The sequence below is a fragment of the Mus caroli genome, unplaced genomic scaffold, assembly GCF_978045245.1.
Source record: "Mus caroli unplaced genomic scaffold, Mus_caroli_1 scaffold_13, whole genome shotgun sequence".
NCBI lineage: Eukaryota > Metazoa > Chordata > Mammalia > Rodentia > Muridae > Mus > Mus caroli.
In genome coordinates, this window is record NW_028227268.1 from 42,597,033 (window position 1) to 42,611,062 (window position 14,030).

The 14,030-nt window shown below is 43.1% G+C and overlaps 1 protein-coding gene across 2 annotated transcripts in view; it reads left to right on the forward strand.

The window, feature by feature from the left end:
• Positions 1 to 13,482, forward strand: part of Crlf3 (cytokine receptor like factor 3) — a 32,632-nt gene extending 19,150 nt beyond the window's left edge. The window contains exons 3-8 of one of the 2 annotated variants that reach the window (XM_021176551.3): positions 638 to 725; positions 1,446 to 1,623; positions 2,810 to 3,032; positions 4,446 to 4,578; positions 11,284 to 11,396; positions 12,234 to 13,482. In XM_021176551.3, the coding sequence (XP_021032210.1) occupies positions 638 to 725; positions 1,446 to 1,623; positions 2,810 to 3,032; positions 4,446 to 4,578; positions 11,284 to 11,396; positions 12,234 to 12,490 (992 nt within the window). In that variant the 3' untranslated portion in view covers positions 12,491 to 13,482. The remainder of the gene's footprint in view (positions 1 to 637; positions 726 to 1,445; positions 1,624 to 2,809; positions 3,033 to 4,445; positions 4,579 to 11,283; positions 11,397 to 12,233) is intronic. The other variant, XM_021176552.2, reaches the window with a different exon arrangement.
• The last annotated feature ends 548 nt before the right edge of the window (positions 13,483 to 14,030 follow it).

Sequence of the window (14,030 nt, forward strand, 5' to 3'; positions counted from 1 at the left end):
GCACTTGGGAGGCAGAGGCAGGCGGATTTCTGAGTTTGAGGCCAGCCTGGTCTACAAAGTGAGTTCCAGGACAGCCAGGTCTATACAAAGAAACCCTGTCTTGGGAAAACAAAAAACAAAAAAACAAAACAAAACAAACAAAAAAAGACAGTAAAAAGTACTGGTCAGGTGGCTCAGTGTTGAAGGAGCTTGGTGCCAAGCCTGACAACCTGAGGTAGGTCACTGAAACTCACATGGTGAAAAGCAGTAACTCACACAAGCTGTCCTCTTCCCTCCACGTGTGCAGATGTCTCTCCCTAGTATATTAATGTAAGGAAAAAACAGGATGAAAAACTCTTAATTGATAAATAGGAATGAGGAAATGTCCCCGACCTTCTGCTCTGTATAAAACTGGTTGTTGAACTAGATTTTCAGTTATAGAGCAGAATCTTTGGTCTCTTGCAAAATTTTGCCAAACCCCCCTTTTTCCCTCTGGCTTACCAAGTCATTTTGAGAGTTTGTTGGTGCATAGCTCAGCAGTTAACTTTGAACAAAGCTGGAAATCCAATAGACATGAGCTTTGTTGGTTACTGGATAATCCTGACTTTCAAATGTGGCTGGTTTTGTACTCAGCTAGTTTTCTTACCCTCAATTGTAGGTGAGATTGCCATTCTTGGTGGTATCGAAGAACAGAGTGATAAATTGTGGAACTTTACCAAAAAGGCCTCGCACATTCAGCTGGACAGGTAACGACAGTCTGTCTCTTCGTTTAGACTTATTTTTAAGTACTTATTTTGCTTTCCTCTCAATTTTTCGTCGAAAAAATGTGATTACAGGAAATAGAGAATCTGTTTTTCAAATTTATACTGTCCATTATCGTTATTTCTGGTGTTAAACAGTTGTGGTTGGAATCTTTGACATAGTATTATAGATTCTTTTCAAGTCCAGTAGAGAAGAGAATTGTTAAATTTAAAACTTCTGGTGCCTGCTTTCAAAGCATCACACGGTGAAGTTGGGAGCACTACATAGAGAATTGTCATGGTCTCTGCATAAGAAAAACATTTTAAATGTCTTACTGCAATCAACTCTTACTTCAGTAAACAAGATCTTTTGATAAAAGTTCGATAGTTGTGAGTTTATCAATTTTGTCTTTTTTTGTGTGTTTTTTGTGTATATAGCTCAGGCAAACCTCTGGCTTGTGATTGTTGTGTTTCAGTCTCTGGAGTGCTGGGATTGTAAGCACGTGCTACCACACCCTTTTCAGTTTTTTTGTCTTGCTTATAGTTATTGGGGAAGAGAATCTTTATGTAATATGAAGATGAAAGCCCCTCACAACAAAGGCTTCAGCTTCTTACTTATTTGTTGAGGCCTTCAGTGTTCTTCTAGCGTGTGACCGGTCTAAAATAGTCGTTTCATTTCCTTCTCCATGTAAGCATAGTTTAAACACTAGAACTTTGTTTCCTCAGCTTACCAGAAGTGCCGTTGCTAGTTGATGTACCCTGTTTGTCGGCTCAGTTGGACGATTCCATTCTTAACATAGTGAAAGACCACATTTTTAAGCATGGAACAGTAGCTTCCCGCCCACCAGTACAGATTGAAGAATTAATAGAGAAACCTGGAGGCATCATAGTGCGATGGTGTAAGGTATGTGCCAGTTGCAGAAGCGGTATCACCGTGATGGACTTGTGACTGGGGACTTCTACGATTCTTCTTACCTAATACATTTTTCTCTTTCCAAACAAAAATCCCCCCTGCTGTCTGTCTGTGTATCTTCCTTCCTTCCATCCTTCCTTCCTTTCTATTAATAAATAAAATTAAATTCACAGAAAATGTAGACCAAGATAGTTCTTCTTGTATCAAATAAAGAGCTCAAGCTTTGTTTGTTTGTGTGCTGGCAGTCAGAGCCCCTTGGAAGGATCTCTGACGTCAGTGAGACCCCAGGGGAAGCACTTCCATGTAACGTAACAGTTAATGAACTGAGGATTTCTCCCATTCCTATTGCTTCAAAAAGCCAGAAGATAATAGTGCATTTTCAGCTTAGTTCATCTTAATACTTGTTAAGAGTTCTAAAGTATAGTACTGTCATGGAGGTGCAAACTCTCAATCCCAGCACTCAGGCAGTAACACAGCTGTATCTCTGTGACTATGAGGCCAGTCTGATTTATAGTGAGTTCCAAACCAGCCAGGACTACACACCACTATGTATCAAAACAAAGCAAAAAAAATAACGAAACAAATATTTCTGTAGTTTCCTTACACTTGGTATTTCCAAGAATTCTGTTCTTTCTTTTTTAAATACATTTTTATATAAATATATGTGTGTGAATATACTTTTTTTACATATATTCTTTAAATCTGTATATCTGAGTTACTATATTTTAATTAGAAACCATGTCCAAATTAGTCATTGTATCTTGGCTGTTGATAAATCATTCAGAGCAAGAAGGAAGGAACCAGGCACGCTAACATAGCATTGGGATACCAAGGCAGGAGGGTGGTCAGTTCAAGGACAGGCTGGAAAATAGAATAAGACTTACTCTCAGAGAAGAAGGAAAGGAGAAGCAACTGCGTGTGATAATGCAAACCTGTAATCCTAGCCTTTGGGAAGTTGAGGCAGGAAGATCACCATGAATTCAAGGCCAGCCTGGGCTACATATAGTAAGACCCTATCTCAGGTCAAACAAAAGGAAAGGAAAGGAAATATTGATAGCATGTTGCCTGTGCCTTCCCCCAGAATGGTCCATACTGCCCCTGTTCAGCACATAGACCTGTGTGTTGTCTAGATATCCTGGTTCTCTGGATTTTACCTAACTTAAATCCTTCTCCATAGGTGGATGATGACTTCACAGCCCAAGATTACAGGCTTCAGTTCCGAAAATGTACTGCAAATCATTTTGAAGACGTGTATGTAGGTTCTGAAACGGAATTCATAGTGTTGCACATAGACCCCAATGTGGATTATCAATTCAGAGTCTGCGCCCGAGGAGACGGCAGGCAGGAATGGAGTCCTTGGAGTGTTCCCCAGACAGGGCACTCCACACTGGTGCCTCATGGTATGTATGCTCTTACCATGTCAGACCTGAAGCTCCATGGGGTATAGGAACTTTTTTTCACCTCATGTGCTGGGATTCCTAACCACTTTTCCTAAGGATGATCCTGAATTGAGAGACTGTGGAACCATCCTTTCCTTAGATCACTCCTGGAAATGACTTTCATCACATCCGTGTAGTAGGCTGGCCTCTGGAGTCACGATTGAGTATCACCTAAAACCACACACTGAAAATGGTGCCTAGGACACTGACTTTTCTAGACCCTCTAAAAGTCTTATAAACTTGATGTTGGTCTTTCTCCTCCATTCCTGATTTAAAGGGCATACTCTTTTTCCTACAATAGTTAGGATCTTGCTGTGTTGCCCAACATTATTTTGAACACAACAAGTCTCATTTCAGCTTCCCAGGTAGGTGGGCTACCGCCATGAGCCACATACCTGGGTATCTATACACTTAGTAGCTTTATTTTGTTTTTCTTTAAAGATATATTGGGGGCTGGTGAGATGGCTCAGTGGGTAAGAGCACCCGACTGCTCTTCCAAAGGTCCAGAGTTCAAATCCCAGCAACCACATGGTGGCTAACAACCATCTGTAATGAGATCTGGCGCCCTCTTCTGGAGTGTCTGAAGACAGCTACAGTGTACTCACATATAATAAATAAATAAATCTTTAAAAAAAAAAAAAAAAAGATATATTGGGCTAGAGAAATGGCTCAATGGTTAAAAGCACTGGCTGCTCTTCCAGAGGTCCTGAGTTCAATTCCCAGCAACCACATGGTGCTCACAACCATCTGTAATGAGATCTGATGCCCTCTTCTGGTGTGTCTGAAGACAGCTACAGTGTACTCATATACATAAAATAAATACATAAATCTTAATATACATATTTATTTGTGGATGTGTGTGTATGTGTTCACATGTTTGCTGGTTCTGTGGAAGCCACCAGAGTTATAGGCTGCCATAAGCTGACTGAAAAGGGTGTTGGGAACTGAACTTTGATCCTCCACGAGTGTTCTTCACAGCTGAGTGATCTCTCCAATTGTTTGATATATTCATTTTAACGAGGTGCTATGGGTTAAACTCAGATCCTCATACATGCTAATAAATACATGCTCTATTACAGAACCTTGTCTCTACCTCTTATTAACTCATTCTTATTGACATTGGAATAACCTCAAATTATTAAATTTAAACATAATTTCTTTTTCAGATAGAAGACCATCATTTAATTTTTCAAATAGTACAGGAATTTACCAAACTTTTTTTTTTGTAATTTGTGGGTCTAAGCCCAATTCTCTGTTACTAAATCTTTATTAAATTTAGCCAAGATCTTTCTAAGTAGTTACTGTGACTCAGTTCTATTCAATGTGTATCCCTTGAAAAGATCATTATAATTTTTTGTGTCTTTGTCTTGAAAGAGTGGACAACTGGCTTTGAGGGATACAGTCTGAGCAGTCGAAGGAATATAGCCCTCCGGAATGATGCCGAGTCCTCGGGCGTTCTCTACTCCAGCGCTCCAACCTACTTCTGTGGGCAGACACTGACATTCAGGCAAGTGGACTGGGACATGCCTGGCATGCCTCTGGCTGTGTACTGGAGCGTGTGGGGTGTGCCTGAGTCTGAGCTTGGCACGCCCCAGCTTTAGTCCATCTCTTACAGGGTCAGCTTGGCAACGCTTTTGTTTTGTGTTGTTTTATTGAAACAGGGTCTTACTGTGTAACCCTGGCTGGCCTGGAGCTTGCAAAGACCAGACTGGGCTCAAACTTAGAGAAGTCTGCTTGCCTCCTTTTTCCAAGTGCTGGAATTAAAGGCATGCCTAACTACACCAGGCTTTTGACAAGGCTTCATTCAGACTTTTCCTGTTTCAGTTGTCTGTGTCTGTGGGGTTCCGTATAAAAGCTTGGTACTTGATTTGTTTGTCTTTTGCTCTGGTAAGTAAGGATGAATAGAAAACCTTTTAGAAGTTTTTAAAAGTCAGAGGCATGGTGGTGCAAACCTGTCACTCCAGAACTCAGGAGATGGAGGAATTCAAGATGGCCTCAGCACAAAGCATGTCAGCATGGGCTGGGTAAGACCCTGTCTGTACAGCAAAGCAAACTGCCTGGATTTTACCATGCGTACTTCAGGGTAACAGAATCGCCTCAAGATTTTGAGTCTCAAGGTTATCAAATATTTTTATTTCTTTAAAAATGTTCTTAATTGGGCTGGAGAGATGACTCAGCAGTTAAAAGCGTTGCCTGCTCTTATAGAGGTCCTGAGTTCAATTCCCAGTAACCACACAGTGGCTCACAACCATCTGTAATGGGATCTGATGCCCTCTTCTGGTGTGTGTTGACAGGGTGCTGATATCATTAAATAAATAAATAATACTCTTTAAATGTTTTTCTTAATTACATGTGTGTGTATTGTGGGATACAAACTTGCAGGAGTGGATTCACTTTCTACCATGTAGGTTCTAGATTTCAAATCCCGTTCCGGGCTGTGACCAGTGTCTTTACCAGAACCCTGAGCCTCTTACCAACCTCAGATGGTAGGGATTTTTGTCTGTTCTGCTTTTCTTGGTAAGGCGTGGGAGAACATCTGGAAGTTTTGTGTGAGCTAGTGTTGCTGTGTTCCCCTTCAGCCACATCATTTGAGCTGACCCCCACTGTCAGGATGGGTTTATGCTTTCTCTTTCTCCTCTTTCGCCTCCTCTTACCCACTAAGTCATAAAGAAAGAATGATTGAATCACTAGAAGAATGCCAAGAGAGGAGGAAAATGAGTCTGTGTTAGCTTTCCACTTCTACAATAAACACTTGAGATAATGGGCCCACAGAGAAGAGGGCTGTCCCCGCTCACCTCCAGTACTGTAGCCTGTGACAAGTCAGCTCCATTTCTGTGAGCTTGTCAGCTGTTAGGTGGCAGGATTTTCTCCCTAACAGGGCCTGCTGAGAACCAAACCATTGATACTTGTGTGTCTCAGGATCATGGAAATAATTCTATATCTAATTATGGCAGAACCTGAAACCCAAAACCTGCTTATGCCCCACGTAGTGACTTTTCTTTGTAGAGAAATACCTTCATTAGTGAAATTCCTCAAACCTGGGTGCTTCTGCACAGCAGCAGACCTCCTACAACCTGGTAGAGAGAGGCTGACTAGAGTGCCAATGAGAATGACGATAAATAAATTATTGCAGTTGCTATCTAAATCTGGGCCAAGGGCTAGTGCATGTGGTTTCATGTACCAGGCTGAGTAGCTGGGAAAAGCCTTGGACTTCTGAGCCCCCTGCTTCCACTTCCCAAGAGCAGATATAAGAGCTGTGCACTACTCCGCTGGCTTATTGGTGCTGAGGACTGAAGCCAGGGCTTGGTAAATGCAAGGCAAGCACTCTGCTGCCTGAGCTGCGAAGCAAACCTCATTGTTGTCTTAGAGTAACCAATTTAATGAATGTAGTTGACCATTTTAGAAGGGAGAAAATTGAGGCACAAAGAAGTTTATTATTCAGTGTCTCACGGCTAGTAAGTACCAAAGCTGAAACTGAAGTCCGGGGAGCCTGTCTCCAGAATCCAGTGGTTATGACTGCCTCAGCCTACTGAGTGGGATAGCTGTGCATTAATTACCACACCCAGGGCCGTCTTAGCCACTGGCCATTTCGTCTGTCTCTGTTGTCTTTTCTGTGAGGAAGGAGGTGTGAAGGCTGCAGTCCCGCTGGTGTTGGTGCTGTAGCTGCACAGTCAGGCCTGGGGCATGTAAAGCATTTGTTCCTCCACAGGGCTGCCCCCTTCCCTTTCCGATTTTAGTATCTTTTCCTCTCTGTATTTCGTGATCCTAATGCTGTCTTATGGTTTCAATTCCCTCTGTGGATATAAAGGAATATTTGATTGATGGCTTCCATACTTGTCAGTGATACAGACTGATGGGATCTCACTGCCTACCGTCTGCTGACGGGTCTGACAGCAGGCTTAATCAAACTCTGTCTTCCCCAGAGAAGCCGCACTTGGGCCACTCTGGGCAGGGTGATTAACGAGACTCCATTCTGCTCAGTCTCAGGCAGACTTTGCATGGTTGTCATTGAATGTGAATTAAGAGTTTTCTACCCGTGTTCAAAAGCAGCGGCAGGTAAACCAGGAGGTGAATGGGGGCGGGGCAGCTGAGTGTGGCTGAATGAGGGGCTTCTGAAGGACCTGCTCTTTAGGAGGGTGCTGTACACTCCCAGGCACGCCTCTTGTTTAGCCAGCTTGTCTTTGCTGTGGCTTCTGGATGACTTGCAGGTATGGCCAACCTTTTGGCATCGTGACTTAGTGTTGTCATCTAGAAAATGTGCACTTAAGGACTGAGCAGTGCCATTATAGGAGGGTGGGGAGTACCAGGTTTTTTTTTTTTTTTAAGTCTAAATATTTTAAATAAGTATGCAATTCTGTGTTGGGGATAAATTCATAATTACCCTTGGCTGCATGACTGTGGGCATGGCTTGGACATGCTTGGTAGAGCCTCTGAAGCAATGAGGCCTTGTTTCTGGCTGAATGCTTAGCCTCTCTGCCATGGTGCCTGAGTCTGCTGACGGCACTTCTCCGTGCCTCTCCCATCTCCTGGCTGAACATTCCTGTTTTCTTTGCCTGCTTTTAACTTTTCCTGGCATCATCAATTTACGTTTTAGTTATATGTGTCTGTGTGCATCTGCCATGTGAGTGCGGGTGCCCTCAGAGGCCAGTTGATCCCCAGGGGCTGCAATTACAGGCAACAACAGTACATGCTCTTACCCCTGAGCCGTCTCTCCAGCCCCTGTATGGTAACCTCTTTTCTGTCATCTATTTTTTAGTTTGTTTTGAGATGGGGTCTAGTGTATCCCAGGCTGGCCTCAAACTCACTATAAAGCTGAGAATGACCTTAAACTGCTGATCCCCTTGCCTCCGCCTCCGTACTGCAGAGCCTGTGAGCATGCAGCATTCTCCTTTTATGCTGAGCTACCAAACCGAGCCCCATCGCCTGTTTTTTTAAGCAGCTTCCTTTTTTAAGTTAAGAAACAGAAGCACCCAGGGATCGTGTGTCAGGCTTCAAATGTTAGAAGTGTAGTTACCGCAGGTCCTGTGCTCACTGCCGTCTGCTCATCCTACTGTCAGCTTGCCTTCTGGTGAGGGGATAAAACACTGACTAAAAGCATCCTGGGAAGAAGGATGTATTGCATCTTACAGGTCACAGTCCCTCACCGAGGGAAGCCAGGGCAGGAGGTGAGAGGAACCCTGGAGTCGGGAACTGAAGCAGAAAAGATAGAGGAAGGCTACTAACTGTCTTCCTCTGGCCTGCTTAGCTACCTGTCTTGTATACCCCACACCCACCTGCTAAGGAGTGGTACATCTCACAGTGGGCTGGGCACTCCACCAGTCGAAACTTAAACAAACAGACAGTCAGTCGTTCACTTGTGTTTTGAAACAGGTTCTCACTGTGGTATTCTGGTTGGCTAAGAATTTAATATGTGGGCTGGAGAGATGGCTCAGTGGTTAAGAGCACTGACTGCTCTTCCGAAGGTCCCTAGTTCAAATCCCAGCAATCACATGGTGGCTTACAACCATCTGTAATGGGATCTGATTCCCTCTTCTGGTGTGTCTGAAGTCAGCTAAATAAGAATTTAATATGTGCCCATCCCGATCTAGAACTTGCAGCACCCTCTTTTCCCTGTGCCTGGGTGCTAGTATCATGGCAGTACTACCACCCCCAGAGGTTAATAGCTGTGAGATATGTGAATTTGCTTCAGTGCTTGCTTTGGTACCTCCTCCATTCCCCATCCCCAGCATCCCACAATAAGGGTCTTAATTTATAGCCTAGGCTAGTCTGGGTGGAATTCACTGTGTATCCCAGGCTGGCTTCAAATTTTCAGCAATCCTATTTTTGCCTTCTTGGTGCCAAGATTACATGTATCACCATACCTGGTTTGCTTTATTTATTATTTTTATTATTATTATTATTGCATATGTGTGTATACACATATGCGTATTTTGATTTGTATGTGTGCCTTACCATGAGTGTAGGTGCACTCAGCATGCATGCATGGGAAGGTCGGATGACTTTCAAGAGTGTGTTCTCAGCTTCCACAGGTGAGTTCTGTGGGTCAAGCTCACATTGTCAGAGTTGTAACAAGCTTTTTACCCACTGAGCCTTCTCTCAATTCCTTGGGGTTTTTTTGTTTTTGTTTTTTTGAGTTTTTTGTTTGTTTGTTTCTGAGACAGCCTTGTTATGTAGCCCATGCTGGCCTTGGACTCTTTTTTTTTTTTTTGGTTTTTCGAGACAGGGTTTCTCTGTGTAGCCCTGACTGTCCTGGCACTCACTTTGTAGACCAGGCTGGCCTCGAACTCAGAAATCCGCCTGCCTCTGCCTCCCAAGTGCTGGGATTAAAGGCGTGTGCCACCACGCCCAGCCTTCTTTTTCTTAAACCCAGATTCTCTATGATACCCAATGCTGTATACCCACAGTGGGAGAAGAGACTAATGCCATGATGTAGTTTACACAGAATCAAACAACCACTGCAGTCAATCAAGAGTACTGACTTTACATTTTAGAAAAGTGATATTAAGAAACACAGAGAAGGGGCTGCAGAGATGGCTCAGTGGTTGAGAGCAATGATTGTTCTTCCAGAGGTCCTGAGTTCAAGTCCCAGCAACCACATGGTGGCTCACAACCATCTGTAATGGGTGGGATCCAATGCCCTCTTCTGGTGTGTCTGAAGACAGCAACAGTGTACTCATATAAATAAAATAAATAAATCTTTTTTTAAAAAAGAGAAACACAGAGAAAAAAGCCTATTAATTCTGTCATAACCAGGACTGTGCATGAATACCCAAGGCAGGAATGTCCAGTGACTTCATGTAATCCTACCCATGCAAACAAATTAAAAGCCAGGGAGCGACTCCTGGCAAGTTCTCAGCTTATCTCCCCCACACTATAATAAGAGTGTGTCAGAGAGAATTCCTCTGGGTGACATTACCCATATCTGTAATATGAGCCTGTTTCACAGGGCTGCTGCACCTCTAGGGGTTCCCTGGTAGCAAAACCACAGAGCCCTAGCCCAGCTGCACTCTCCCTGGGACAATGCAGTCTCTCCACACAGCATAGGGAGGAGCAGACAAGGTTCAAAGAGGCCAGCCAGGACCACACAGAGAAACCCTGTCTCGAAACCCCCCCCCCCAAAAAAAAAAAACCTCAGTTTGAATGCCCAGGATACACATGAGAACCAGACATGCCATATGAGTCTCTGTGATCCCAATGTCTTAGTTAGAGTGACTGTGCTATGATGACTAAAAGCAACTTGGGGAGGAGCGGGTTTATTTCACTCACAGTTCCTTGTAGCCTTTCACCATCAAAAGCAGTGAGGGCAGGGACTCAAACAGGGCAGGAACCTGGGGGCAGAAGCCATGGACGGGGCTGCTTTACTCACTTGCTCAGCCTGCTTCTTACAGAAGTGAAGCTGAGTATGGCATCACCCACTAATTAAAGAAATACCCTGCAGGCAGATCTCATGGAGGCATTTTCTCAAATTGAGGTTCCCTCCTTTTAGGTAACTCTAGCTCCTATCAAGTTGACATAAAAGTAGCCGGCACGGGCTGGAGAGATGGCTCAGTGCTTAAGAGCCACATGGTGACTCACAACCATCTGTTATGGGATCTGAAACCCTCTTCTGGTGTGTCAGAAGATAGCAACAACGTATTCAAATAAAATAAATTAAAAAAAAAAAAAAAGTAGCTGGCTCACCCAGTGTCCCTATGAGGAGATGGGAGGGGGAGACAGTAGAAGCCCTGGAAGTTTTCAGGTCAGACAGTCTCACACACACACACACACACACACACACACACACACACACACACAGGGGGGTGTTGCAGGAGGGATAGGTAAAGGGTGGGGGAAAAAACCCACAAAGTAGCAGAGACTGTGCCCTGAAAGAGCAGCATGTACTCCTAACCACTGAACCATCTTGCCCATCCCATGTTACATTTATTTATTTATTTATTTATTTATTTATTTATTTATTTATTTATTTATTTATTTTTAAAGATTTATTTATTTATTATATGTAAGTACACTGTAGCTGTCCTCAGATACTCCAGAAGAGGGCGCCAGATCTCTTTACGGATGGTTGTGAGCCACCATGTGGTTGCTGGGATTTGAACTCTGGACCTCTGGAAGAGCAGTCGGGTGCTCTTACCCACTGAGCCATCTCGCCAGCCCCCCCATGTTACATTTAAAAAGAGAAAAAAATGAGATGACCTTTTTACTTCAATTACAGAGTTGAAACTGTGGGACAGCCAGACCGAAGAGACAGTATAGGAGTATGTGCAGAAAAGCAGAATGGCTACGAATCTCTGCAGAGGGACCAAGCTGTGTGTATCAGCACGAATGGTAAGACAAACATGGCTGTGCAGGAGCTGACGGGAAAGCCTCCTCCTTAACATCCAAGTACTGGTACCAGAGGGTGCCATTTGAGCCCTCAAAGGGGGGAAGCAACCACTAGTCCTGCCCAGCTATGAAAAGAAAAACCACACACAGACTACTTAGGGCTGTAACTGGCTTAGCAGGCTTAAGTACTTGCCGTGCAGATCCCACAACCTGGAACCCACATCAAGGTGAGACAAGGGAACCAACTCCATAGAGCTGTCCTTGGGCTTCCACACGCATGCCACAGCATGCACATGCCACATTTACACCCACCCACATTGCACACATAGAGTCATTTATGTGTTTTAGCTCCATATTCCATAGTGTTTATGCTTTCAAAATTACTTCCCAAATCCAGACAGGACTGGCGTACACCTCTAATCCTATGACTTGGGAGTTTGAGGCCACTCTGGGATTCTTTTTCCCTCCATCTTTGGGGGAATAAAATAAATAAATCACTCCTAAGTCAACAGTTTTTTTTTTTTTTGTGGCACGAAATAAAACATTAAATAGAGCAGGATTCCTGTATGTTACACAGGAAACAGTGTTGCTGTTGAGGGCTGAGAGGCAGAGATCGTGTTCCGTTCCATGCTGTTCCTGTGGAAACTCACACCAGAAGTCTGAAGTCCTGATTTTTGCTTCCCTTGTGGGAATGGGGGTGTTGATCTCTTTAAATCCATTGTCAATACCCAGTTTTCTGGAGCCTTCCTTTTTCTGAACTAAGGAGGCGGCTCTTCAATAATCTAGACGCTGTCTTAATTCTCTCAGGCATTGCTCAGGTGACTGACTTTAATGTTTTAGGTGCAGTCTTTGTCAATGGAAAAGAAATGACCAATCAGTTGCCCGCAGTTACCTCTGGCTCCACTGTCACATTTGATATCGAAGCTGTGACTCTAGGAACTTCTAACAGCCATGAAGGTGGGAACGCCAAGCTCCGAGTGACCATCAGCTCCAATAACCGGGAGGTGGTGTTTGACTGGCTGCTCGAGCAGGCCTGTGGCCCTCTTTACTTTGGATGCTCGTTTTTCTACCCCGGATGGAAAGTGCTGGTATTTTAGCATTTGAAGGGCTTGGCTTTGATGTGAGTGTTTGCTGTTTCTGTCCTCAGTTTAGTTGTCTCTGACTTTGAAAAGGTGAGCTTACCTCTCTGTCCACCGGAAATGAAAAATGTTTCTGGGTTCACCTTGTAAGGTTTCAGTAAGAAGTGAGCTGAGTGATGTGGACAAAACCATAGCTCAGTTTATGTTTTTAAGTACAAATATCAAACTAGCTTTAAAAGTCTGCATACTTGTTTCCACTGTTCTTCCTGAAGTTGGTTGTTAGAACAGAAAATGTCACATTAGTAAGTCTTATCAAAATTGAAAGCCAGAAGAAAACAACAGAAGACAACAAGAGGTTCCTCAGTGCTTGTCCAGTCCAGAGTGTTCGCCCCTCTCCACGCCCCCTCCGTGAGTGTCTGGGTCTGAGCCAGCATCTGTGATAGCCAGTGTTAGCATCTTTTCTCTTTACTGGAGTGTGACACAGAGAGGGCAGAGGTCTGCATTCCTCAAGGTGAAGCTTCTTTTGGAAGAACACAGCAGTGTAGCAGGTCACGTGTGCACAGCAGGCCCCATGTGCATCCTTCCTCAGCCGTGCACACGGGCTGTGTGCAGTGTTATATAGTCAATGTAATGGCAGGTTGAGAACTGGTCTTTTAGTGGACCAAAGAAATAAAGGATAAATACTTGACCTATTTTTTTTTAAACTTAAATTTCTGTAAAATATTTATTTGACTTACTTAATATGTAAAAAATCGTGGTCTTGTTATACCAGCATACAGATAATTTTTAATGTGAATTTTTGTTTGTTTTTTATCAATAGTAAAAAAAAAAAGTGGAAAAGCAAGTGTGGTATTTTTGTAAGATAATTTATTTGGGGATTCATGTTCCCTTTGGACAATCATGACCTTTCTTCCCGTTTTATGTATAAGTAAGTGCCCTTTTCATGTTAGAGGTTCTAGAGTGCCGTATCCAGCCTTCTGAAACAAAAATAAAAAATGAAAAATTAACAATGTATTTTGTGGTTTTTTGTGAGTATAATGAATCCAATCTTAATATACTTTTCATTAGAAATTTAATAGAAAATAAAAGCCAGCACTTGGGAGGCAGAGGCAGGCGGATTTCTGAGTTCGAGGCCAGCCTGGTCTACAGAGTGAGTTCCAGGACACCAGGGCTACACAGAGAAACCCTGTCTCGAAAAAAAACAAAATAAAAGAAAAAAGAAAAGAAAAGTTTTTTTCTGGCTCCAGGCATCTTTCTCAGCTGTTATTATAACTTGAAAAGGCTGCTTATCTGTTGTTTACATCCTGTATCTCATCTCACACCCAGCATGGTGCCTTACACATAACACATGGATAATACATGTTATAATATCTAAGTAATATATGTTATATAAATATATACATAATACACATTATATATATAAATATGTAAATAATACATGTTATAATATATACATGGAGATGAAGCATTTTCTCCACACATCTTCATCTCTCTCTTTATATAATGGCGATTGCACATTAATGTTTTAGGTGCAGTCTTTGTCAATGGAAAAGAAATG